This window comes from Parus major, chromosome 1A (genome assembly GCF_001522545.3).
Source record: "Parus major isolate Abel chromosome 1A, Parus_major1.1, whole genome shotgun sequence".
In the NCBI taxonomy this organism is placed as follows: domain Eukaryota; kingdom Metazoa; phylum Chordata; class Aves; order Passeriformes; family Paridae; genus Parus; species Parus major.
Window position 1 is genome coordinate 33,398,376 of NC_031773.1, and position 11,966 is coordinate 33,410,341.

Genomic DNA, 11,966 nt, shown 5'->3' on the forward strand with positions numbered 1-11,966 from the left:
TATTGTTTTACATATTTTACTTTCTCTTTAGAAAATTAGACTTTATATCTAAAGTATCTTATTCATATACAGTAAAATGTTCTATTTTAATATGGTTTTGGTTATTTTCTAATTGAATCAGCTCCTGGGTTCAATGCACAAAGTTTACCCAATGGCTATCCCAGATACCCATCTTTTGGAGATGCTTCATCACACCCTTCCAGCAGACATCCTTCTGTCGGCAGCGCACGCCTCCCCTCTGTCGGTGAAGAATCAACACATCCTTTACTTGTAGCAGAGGAGCAAGTGGGTGTTTTTTTCTCTTTGTTCAACTTAGCCTCTACATCAGTTCAGATTTTTCGAATGACTGTTCTGTAGGCTTTCACTTGCACTTTTCAGTATCAGGTGTAATGTATTCCTACAGTATTTTAACTACCTCAGAAAAGTGTTTGACTAGCCTCTTTAAAATGATACTTCATAGAATGGCTTGCTGAAGAATTAATATTTAATAAAAAAGTAAAGATACAGAAAGTATGTGTTTGCGTTATACTCTTCTCAAAAATTTCAGTAATTATTTTTAAACATGAGTAATTCTACATTATAATGAGAGATCCTGGTTAAAAAGCTTCTTTATATGTAAGTCTTCTATTTGTCAAATAGAATTAATGGAATAATTTAGGTTAGAAGGGACCTCCAGTCGTCTAGGTCAAAGTTTTAAGTTGGAGACAGCTGCACAGAGCCTTGTCCTGGTCATGTTTTGAATACTACAGGTAAAGGAATTCCACAGAATCTCAGCCATGTGTTCCAGCCATGTGTTTAATCACTTTTTGCTGTGAAATCATTTCTCTTTAGTATGTTATCAGATTTTTGCCTGTTACATCTGGTGTTTGCTGTCCCTTGGCCTTTTGCTGAACATCCCCAAAAAGGGTCTGGCTCTGTCTTTGCTTTATCTGTTAGGTAGTTGAAAACAGCTATTAGGTGGTTCCCTGCCTTGTCTTAAAATGGCACTAAGATGATGTCTTCATTTTCTCCTTGTATGTCATGTGCTCCAGCTCCTCTCTAGTCATGGCCCCACACTGGACTTACCTCAGTATGGTTCTGTCTGTCTTGTACTCTGGAGCTTAGGTTTAGTCTTGTGAGAGCTGAACTGATGGTAATAGTAACTTTCCTTTACTTACTGGCTGTGCTATGGCTAACACAAACCAGTGCATGTTTGGTTTTCATTGCCGCAAGAGTAGACTGCTGACTCAAATTCAACTTACCATCCACTTGGACCTCTGAAGTTTTGCTGCAAGGCTGTTTTCAAGCAGTTGGTATCTAGCGTGTATTGTTGGTGTTATTTCATAGTAAGCACTGGATTTTGTATTTGCTGTTGCTGAACTTCATAAGGTTTCTATGAGGTCAGTTCTCCAGACTGCTGACATCCCTCTCCCTGGAAACGGTACTAGTCTGGATAGACTGTAAACTGTCAGGGTATGTTCTCGCTCATCATTCAGGTTGCTGATGAAAATGACAGTCAAGTTTAAGAATGTCATGTGGTCTAGGAAGACTTTCATGTGTGACAAGAAACAGTGCTGGAAACCAGAGAAGGTAGCCAGAGCAGAGTGCTGTGAGCTATCTTGTGGGAAAGGATTTTTTAGGAGCCCTCACAGAAGAGCTCAGGTGTTACCATTGGAGTTACTGACTAGTGAGTTTGAAAAATCAGTGGAGGAATCAAGTGAGCTGGTAAATGACACTTCAGCTTGCAGAGCTTGACAGAGAGGTTGGCAAGCTACATGACTGTGCTGTAAAATACTACTTTTGCTGTTTGTATCCAGACATAGAATTAAAATTTAGAGAAGGAATCCAGTCTCTCCCATTCAGCCTTGTATTGATCCATTGTGGAAACTGAAGGGATATAACCTGGAAGTGTATTTCTGCCTTTCTTAGTGACATATGGTGCCAATTCCTGCTTCTTTTTAATTCTGAGTGCCACACTTCATATGGAATTGTGTACTTTTTTACTTGAGTCCCTGTTCTTAGGAGGCTGTTGGTTCTTGAAAAAAGAATGGATAGCTCTTCCTGTAGTCCCAACCTCTCTTTTTGTTCCTGGAGTAGTGCACAAGGCAAGAGAACAAGGGTTTTCTTATGCCTCTTTGTGGTTTACTTTTTGGTTGGGGTTTTCTTTTTTCCTTGTATGGACAGTAGATTTCCTTGCAGTGTGGAAGTTATGAACATAAACTTAGCCAAAGTAATTGCTGGTCACTGGTAAGGGACAACAAAGTAGAGCTCTCAGTGATCTGCCCATGTAAAGTAACAAGCTAAGTTAGAGCAGCCCAAGGTAGCCTTGATTACAGCCAATCTCTAGAACTAGAGCACAACTGAGATAAAACATCAGATAAAAATAATTATCAGCATAAGATATGAATTCTGTTTTTCCGTTAGAGGAACATTAACATAACTAATAACAAAAATTCAGGGAAAAAACCTAAAGCAAGTTCAGCAAAATGCAAGAGAGATGACTTTTGCTCTTAAACACCTGCCATCACAAGTTTTTCTTTATATTTTGATTAGAAAAGTGGGGAGCTAAGAAGCTAATAAATTTGGAGGGGGGGAGAAGGCATAGTGTTTGAATTTCTTCTTTTTTCTTTCCCTTTTAGGTGCACACTTACGTAAACACTACTGGAGTACAAGAGGAAAGAAAAAATCGATCAAGTGTGCATGTGCCACTGGAATCAAAGCTTTCAAACACTGAAACAACTAAAGTGAAAGAAGATCAGATGTGTACTGATGACAGAGATGCTCAGGTTCTCCTGGAGCCTGAAGGAGTGAAGTTTGTTTTAGGACCAACACCTGTTCAAAGGCAGTTAATGGAAAGAGAGAAACTGGAACAACTTGGGAGAGATCAAGTTAGTGGAAGCAGCACAAACAACACTGAATGGGACACTGGGTACGACAGTGATGAACGTAGAGAGACACCATCTGGTAACAAATTGGTGTATGAAAATATAAATAGGTTATCCATCCCTAGTGCCTCAGGGGTCAGGAGAGGTCGCTTGACATCAACCAGTACCTCAGACACCCAGAACATTAACAACTCTGCTCAGAGAAGAACTGCGCTGCTGAACTACGAGAACTTGCCATCCTTGCCTCCTGTTTGGGAAGCCCGCAAGCTGAGCAGAGATGAAGATGACAGTTTAGGACCAAAGACCCCGTCTCTGAATGGCTACCACAATAACCTAGATCTGATGCATAACTATGTCAATACAGAGAATGTAACAGTACCAGCAAGTGCTCATAAAGTCGAATTTACACGACGTCGGGACTGTACCCCAACAGTCTTTAACTTTGACATTAGGCGTCCAAGTTTAGAACACAGGCAGCTCAACTATATACAGGTTGACTTGGAAGGTGGTAGTGACTCTGACAACCCTCAGACTCCGAAAACCCCCACCACTCCACTTCCGCAAACTCCAACCAGGCGCACAGAGCTGTATGCTGTGATAGACATTGAAAGAACTGCTGCTATGTCGAGCTTGCAAAAAGCACTGCCCCGAGATGATGGTACTTCTAGGAAAACTAGACATAACAGTACTGATCTGCCTATGTGAGCCTGGGGAGCATTGAATCATTTGCACCTTTTGTGAAGTTTATAAAATTGAAGATGCGAGTACTTTGCATTTCTTAACACTAACGCCTTTTATAGACTAACAGAACTTTTTCTGCATACTTCATGTACTTGTCTTACTAAAGGGAATTAATGTAGAGCAAGTATTCATTTTAGGTAACACTATTTCATTCTACAGTAGAAGTAATTACTGCATAGCAGCATCACCACCTTTCACAGTGCCTCTTTAATTGATTAGAGTCTGAGTGACATGTCAGTTATGAATTTATAAATATTCTGGTCTGGTGCCTATACTCATTAATGGCATTTATAACACTTTTTAAAGCCTCTTGATATGTGCATTATTAGCAGGTAAACTTAATCTTTCAGTATACATACCTGACATTCATTCCTCGTTGAAGTGGTTCCTCCAGAATTAAATGTGTGTAATGCATTAATTCACTCTGTTTGACATACACAAGATATATTGGTTCATCTCAAGGAATATAAACACCACACCTTTTTTGTCTGCGGGCAAGAAGGCCTCTAATTCCTGACAGTTTTCTTGACACATTGATGGTTGTTGATCAGAACTATAAACACATCAAAAAACAGCTTTAAGCTCCTTCTCTTAAAATAGAATTCCAAGTGACATATCAAATTCCCTCTGAAATCTGACAAAATTTTAATCTCATCAAAGTTTTGGGGTTTTTTGTGAAGGAATTCACAGGTGGGCTGTTTGAATTAAGGCTCTCTTGTCATTTCTTAGTTCAGTGTGCCTTCTTTTCTTTGCATTTGTGTGTTTACTTTTTATTTGTTCCATAATGTCTTGTTTTAAAAGTCAAAATAATGTACATAGCTTTAATTGTTCAGGGTCATCTATGTATTTGTCTTACTCTCTGCATTTGACAAAGCAAGACTCTTGAAGGTCAAATGGTTGTCTTCGTCCAGTGTTCTACATTTTTATGCCTGACAGAAATATTCCAGCTCTCCAGCAGCATGCATTATTGCACAACTGGAAAGGTTTATTATGCAGTTATTGTCTTCCTCTAAAGCATCAAACACAGGTTACACGGGAGGCAGGGTACTGGACTTGATAGTTCTTTATAGAAAGTTGTACGTTCTAGCAATGTGCATCCATAGGTTATAGTGTACTTTAATTTAAAAAGATACGTAGTAAATTATCTGAAGGTAGTATTATCTATGAGCATACTTGTTTTCCTTTTGCAGTTGGTGAATTTGGTTACAGTGATGGCTGCTCAGTGTTACAGGTACATCCAGGTAGAATGTTGTTTGTTGAATATGCCGGAGGCACCCTTAGAAGTTTTTTTTTTTTCTATTTTGTTTATTAATACTCTGAATAATGTTAGAATTCTGGCAGTATTGCAGGTGCACCTTGGTACTAGCAGCAGAAGAGATTGCTCTTGAGCCTGTGATTGCAAAGGAACTGACACTTGTGTGAACTGGTGTGATGTAAAATAACCCTTGAACTGTGAGGAAAAACATGCAAGAAAAGCCATTTGGAGATCTGAAAAAGCATTAAGGGTCTCCATGCAATATTTGAATTGAAGTTTTATAGAAACCAAACTGCAACTATTTTCTGTCTTTTAAATTGGTGTTTATTTCTGTTCCTACAACTTTTTTCTTTGGTCTTCTCTCATTTAGTAGTGGCAGCAGTAGTAGCACCTGAAATATATGTCTCTTGCTGTACTATTAGGTGGTAGCAGGCCACCTTTTCACTCTGGCTTTCATTATTCTTTACAGACTGTATGGTACTTAAATACCAGATGGACAAAGAACATAATTTGCTGAAGTAAAAAATGGGAGTCATTGAGACCATTGTGAGGAACTTAAAAGAGATATTTAAAAGAAACAAATTTTATTAATTATTTCATGGTCAGCCTCTGCATACTCTTGGATAGACTCGGTGACTTTTGAGGAGACCTTGGTACTCAAGAAGGCAAAGACTACCTAGAGCTAGGCATTTTAAAGGTTACAGCCAGGTGGGAATTGTTCTCTTCTCCCAGTCAGCCAGCAACAGGACAAGAGGACATATGCTTAAGCTGTGCCAGGTGGATGTTAGCAAGAAATTCTTCACAGAAAGGCTGATCAGACATTTGAATGGGCTGCCCAGGGAGGTGGTAGAGTCACTGTCCCTGGAGATGTTCAAGGAAAGACTGGACATGGCAGTTGGTGCTGTGGTCTGGTTGACAAGGTGGTGTTCGGTCATAGGTTGGCTTCAGTGATCTCAGAGGTCTTTTACAAGTCTCCTGATTCTGTGATTCTGTAACTGCTTCCTCACATCTTTGCCGTTGCCTCACCTTATGGACCTCCTGGTCTGTACTGAAGAGAAATTGCCATGTATTGCAAAATACTTACTGGATTAATAATACTGGTGTGATTCTTGTTCTTAGCATATAGCTCACTTAAATTTGTGAGCTGAACTAATGCTTCAGCATGTGTTTTGAGGCAAACCTGTTTTGATCTAGCTAGCTGCTTGGAAATATATGGTCCTCATCTGTATAGTTTGGACTAATTAACTGGACCCATAAAACACACCTGTGAGGCAGGGAAGTAATAATATTGTTAACTACTAAATAGGGAAGCAGAGGCTTTGGCTAGATCATAAGTGACCTGCTGAAATTTCAACAACCAGCCATATCCCTCCTTAGTTCTGGTACTCTCTTATGCATTTATTCTGAATAGTCTCAGATAAAAAGAATGGTCTGAGAAAATTTTTTTACATTGTTGCAGGTTTCACAATGTTTTCTTAGCTCTGGTCCCCAGAATTGAGAACATAGTGAAATTTCAACTGTCTGTAGCCTTAATTATATTAACAAGTCTGATGACATATTTTCCAGGACTACTTTTTTAACCTGTTACGTTTTACAAGTGGGATAATGCTTTCTCGTTTTGTGTACGCTACAAACATACTGGGTAGTCCCTGTCACCCACACTACTCATTTTTAGCATTCCTTATTTTCTACCCCTTGAAGTAGATACAGTTGCAATGCACTTTACCCTTTGAGACTTGGTAAATATTTTTTCAATTCAGTCTCTTTTAAAGGCTGTGATGTTAGATTTAGTGTCTGTAATCTAGGATTCAGTTTTCAGCTGAAATCTCTCCATGGTATTTAGATCATATTTATTTTGGGCCCACAGGTGTATAGACTGAGAAATTAGAAATATGTAACCATTTTCTTTAGTAAATGTGGCATGTTAAGTTTACATAAACTAGGTCCTGTAAAAATGGTAGCATCTCTACTTTTCATCCATAACGTGCAGTCGGTTGCTGCCCTTCAAACACATTTGACAAGGGGAAACCTCTAACTTTAGGTATTCCTTTAGTGCAATGATTTGGGAAAGACATACATTACTGTATTTTTTAAACAAGGAAACTGAGTTGTTCAAGAACACAAAAAAGTGACCAAAAGTACATAATAAAGATTGTGCTAGAAAGTGAGAATTTATTCCATTGTTATATCAGGAAAATAATCTTTTCCTCAGAAGGAGGACCAATTGTTTTAACTTTTGTGGTGGTTTTTTGCTGACTTCCTAAAACAATATTGAAAAAGACCATTCTGAAAACCTTGATACATATTAGAACATATTTTGTTTCCCCCAGTGTTTTGCATTTGACAGGGGTTGAATCTGATGATGTGCATTGAGGCACTATTCCTATAAAAGTCTTCAGAGCTTTTACAGAAAATAAAAGTGTTGAAGTAGAAATTTCCTATAATAAATTGATAAAATGTCCTTCCCCCCCCACCCCCGATGTTTGATTATTTGTCTGTGTTTGCACCTCTGATTATGGCTTGGGTGTAAAAAGGATCATGGAAATGTGTAAACTGTATGAAGTCCAAACCATTGTCAAAACAGGACTGCTTTTTATAGGTGACAAACCAGCAGTTGATTTTGCTGGTTTTATAACACTGTATTGGCTCAAAATCTGACTGTTCTTGTTTTTGTTTTATATTTAACCACTTCTCAATGAGAGAGATTCAGGAGAGAGCAGATTGTTCTTATTCATTGTCACTGAAGTAAAATCAAAATACTGATTAATGTCAGTAACTATTTTAAGCATATAATGATTTATCTGATTTGGACATCTATTTCTAAGCAGTATTCCTTGCTTCATGTAAAGTGAGATCCATGGTGAAATTCCATTTCTGCACTGTACTAATTTATTTAATGGCTGCAAAAAAGATAAAACTAATGGAGTAGGAACTAGTAGTGGACTTAAATCTGAAATTCTCCTATTTCCCCTAAAGGAGTCTGGTCCTTCATTGTGATAGATAGAGTTAGGTATTTTTGGAATTTAATTGTATGATCTTTCCCATCTCTTCCTTGAGGTAGCAATTCAGGCATTTATATTTGACAGTATTTACTTAATATAAACCTAAGTTCATTTATTATATCTTTATTTTTACTTCATATACACTCCAAGAAAAAAAAATCCAGAAGAAATTCCACCACAAAAAACTGCGTTAAGATGGAGTCAGGTTTGCTGATGTCCTTCTTACAGAAGATTATGAAAAAGAAAGCCGTGTTGAGGTTCTTTCACTATCTTTAGGAATTTCTTCCTCTTTCGGACAAGATATGTGAATCAGAAGGAAAAAATAAAGAGCAACTTAGCATCTGCAACTCTGACCACGTATACATTATTTCTTGTGCTGTGCTGTAAGGTATGTGACTAAGTCTGTCAGATGTCTTATGAGGATGTTTTCCTAACAAGGTGTTTACTCCAGATTAATGCAGTATTTTGTTTGGAAGAATATGTAGGTGTACAGTTAGAAATAGAATATGAGAAATAAGGTTGATGAAACAAGTGTTAGACATTTCTATATTTTTATACATTATGAAGGGCATTTTTAAAATTTTTCTTGCCATTTTAGTAATTATTTAGTGTGGTAATATACATATATTGTGACAATGTTTTCTGCTATATCCATTACTTTGGTGTAATTCTATTTTATGTAGCAAATATGTGTATATAGAAAGGAGATTATGTAAAAACAATGATTAAAAAATATGCTCAAGCCCTTCAGAACAGGGACCATCTTCCTCTGTGTCTGCAAAGTACTAAATGCCTTGGGGTTCCAGCCAGAGCTCCTGTCTGAGACCTGTAGTGACTGAATTTCACTACAGGTGAAGTGAGGAATGAGGGGGAAGCAGCTTCTCTGCTTCCCATGAGAAGTCTTAGTGTAAAAGGTGCTGTGAAGCTCACCCTGCCAATCCCCGGTGCTGGGGCTGTGCTGTGTACGGCTGCTCCCAGCACCACCTGCCAAGCGACCCAAAGAGCCCAGAGTCCACGGATCCCTGGCTTGGGTCCTTCCCTTTGGCAGTAGGAAAGGAAGTCTGACAAGGAGCTTTCATGTCATCAGGAAACCTTCCTTGTTAGCAGGGTGACCCTTCCAGAGCTTGTTCGGTGTGCATGCAGTGTCCTTTGAAGCCGAACAAATGATTCCTGTTGACTTCAAGGGCCACTGGATGTGCTCCTCCAAGATCAAGTTCTGCTGATGTAACAGTTCTGTTACACCTGAGGACCTGGTTGGTCAAGTTCTTCAGGAATGGTCTAAAAATATGTAAAAATATAAATATATTTAATTAAATGTACTGAAAACCAAATCCTATTTGTTGTGGTCAGAGTTCAGATAACTATGGGAATTTTGATTTCTTAATCATTACTTGCATATATGTTACTTTAAGTTTTGTGTATGAAAGAGGAAGTGATTCTAAAATGTGTGAAAGGTCAGGATTACACCTGTATTTTAATGGTCATGTTATATAGGAATGGATGTCAGCAAATTTAACTCCATAATAATGCAGTTTTTTTGCATTGGAATATGTGTGTTTATCATACACCCACATTTTATATATAATATATTATATATTTGGTACTAACTTTGTATTTTGAAATTTTGCCAAATCGTGAACACAGATGTTCTCACTTGTAAGACTTTGGTACTTAATAACTGAATGTATAAGAAATGCTCTGGTATGAGAGGAAAGAGTGTTGTATGGTGTCCCACAGTCCAGATGGCTCGACCAGCAGGCACGTTGCCTTTTTCATGTCTCGCTTCATTGCAGCATCACCTTTGGTCTCCTGGAAAGCAGCCTGTGTCCCAGCCAAACCGCAGGCCAGCTGCGCACCACGCTAGCATCAAAGCTGACTGGTAGTAGTGATACAGTAGTCACCAGTGTGCCACAAATGCATTTATTGAATGCAGAAATAGACATTTCTACAAAGGCCAAAATCTTGTGTTGTATGTTCCTTTCTTGTCATTACATTGTATCATATTGTAAGATTATTGTATGTCCTAATTTGCATTATAAAATGTTTTTTCCTACTTAAAGGCATAAATATAGCAACTTTGTATAAAGGTAGCTTTCTAGATTTTTATTTCTTTTATATAAAAAGTCTAAACAGTGGGAGTACCATTGCCAAATTGTTTATGAAATTTCAAGTAATTTTCCCTGTTCAATTAATTTGTTTTTACAAACATTCCGTATTTCTTATACTATGCAGAAAGAGTGTATTTTTATGCCATTCCATGTTAATCTTAAAGTAATTTCCCTTCTTTTAAGCTGTCATTATTGAGAAAGCTTACCAAATGTGCATTTTTAAAAAAAATGTGTTATGTACATTTTTCCCCTTACCAGTGCCAACTTCATTTGGAAAAAAAAAATAAAAAAATTGTAGCATGGCAATAAACTATTGATTTTACATTAAAAATTGTCTGTGGGTTACTTCAAGGGTTTGCAGTGTTAGTGTCACTGTATTGTGTTTTGTTTGTATAATCTTTTTTGCTTTTCTTTAAATCATTGCTTCACATACCTCTCTCTGCTCTCCTCCCTGCCTCCATATTCCAGTTATTACTCAGTAGTAAAAAAAACAAACCCAAAACTGGTCATGGTGATCTGAAGTCTGTAAAATAATCTCCAATATTTTGTTTCATTTCTGCTGGTTTTCTGTCACATCTTTGTCATGAACGTAGATTGGGATTTTTTTTAAATGAGATTTTTAAAATGAGGCATTTTTTTCTTCACATGCAGCGAGTGCAACTTGAAAAATTGTCCTTGGCATAACAGAGGTGAGGGCACTGCACAGCTGAGAGAGGCAGGACTCAGAATCAGCACTGCTGCGGTGTTCTTCCTATTCTGGTGCCACTACTTTTTACACATTGTAAATTATAGCTTAAAAATGTTCAAAAGCTCCTTAAATCAAATTTACTAATTTGCTGTAGTTTTTTCTGTGAGCATTGGATCTTTCCAAAGCCTTAATTTGGGTAAGTCTGAGGCACTTTAAAGTATTTTTTCTTCTAACTCACCACAGTAGCAGCAAATGTAAATTAAAATGAATTATTACTTCAGTGCAAATCTTTATGAATGCTGTGATTCTGAGAGAAGCTGTTTACCTTGTTTTAGTTGTATTACTTGCCCTACCCAAAACTTAAATAGTTTTCTCTATAACTATGAGGAAAACTAAAGATATTCAAATTAAATCAGTAGTCTGGTTTTCAGAACGGGGTTGTGGAGAGAAGTGTATCTAACTGTGAAGAAAACAATACAAAAAGCCTAACATACTCAAGAGCTAACACTAACTAGGAATCAACAAAATTAGCAATACAGGTGAGAGTTGGCAGAGTTTGTCATGTTCTTTTTTGCTGTCTCCATTGGTATGGATTTCTGTCTGTGGCTGGTTTGAATCTAGAACAAGCAACTTCCCACATACCCCAAGAGTTTAGTATCTAGCAGCAAGAGGGATACCAGCTGAAATTAATTCTTGAGAATGAGTCATACAAAACAATACAGGTTGGCTTTGGATATTTGTCTTTTTATATGACCAGGTAACAGGCTTTTTGGGTAGAGGAAAAGCAGTGACAAAGCCAGATTTAAGTGTTGTCTCGCACTGGCAAAGCTGCCAGGGGCATAGTTACCCGTTTTTCTTCACTGAATTGCGGAGGGCATCGTGTGGGGTTGCGCTGGGCATCTCCTGTTCGCCGCTTGTAACAGGAGACGTGGTCTAAGAACAGCCATCTCGGATGGTCTGCCAAGCGCACTGGAAGGCCACAGGCAAAAACTAAAAATGCTTTTGACCTCCAGGAATATCATCGAACCGGAGAATCATAAAACAGTTGGAGCTGGAAGAGACCTTAACAATCATCTAGCTCCAAACACCCTGCCATAGGCAGGGACACCTTCCACTCGACCAGGATGCTCGGAGCCCCATCCAACCTGGCCTTGGACCCTGCCAGGGATGGGGCACGCAGGTTTTCTTTCTCCAATGCCTCTCCACCCAGTGTAGGGAATTTCTTCCGAACAGATCTCCAGCCCACAGACTCCCTCCCGCGGCCGCGCAGCCGCTGAGGGCGCGGGGCCGGACTGCGGCTCCCAGAAG

At 38.4% G+C, this 11,966-nt stretch overlaps 1 protein-coding gene across 2 annotated transcripts in view; it reads left to right on the plus strand.

Moving 5' to 3' along the window:
- FRS2 (fibroblast growth factor receptor substrate 2) overlaps window positions 1-4,499 on the plus strand; it is a 44,520-nt gene extending 40,021 nt beyond the window's left edge. For both annotated transcript variants that reach the window (XM_015629359.2, XM_015629360.2), the window contains exons 6-7: window positions 122-285; window positions 2,619-4,499. In XM_015629359.2, coding sequence (XP_015484845.1) covers window positions 122-285; window positions 2,619-3,569 — 1,115 coding nt within the window. In that variant the 3' untranslated portion in view covers window positions 3,570-4,499. The remainder of the gene's footprint in view (window positions 1-121; window positions 286-2,618) is intronic.
- Window positions 4,500-11,966: the final 7,467 nt, after the last annotated feature.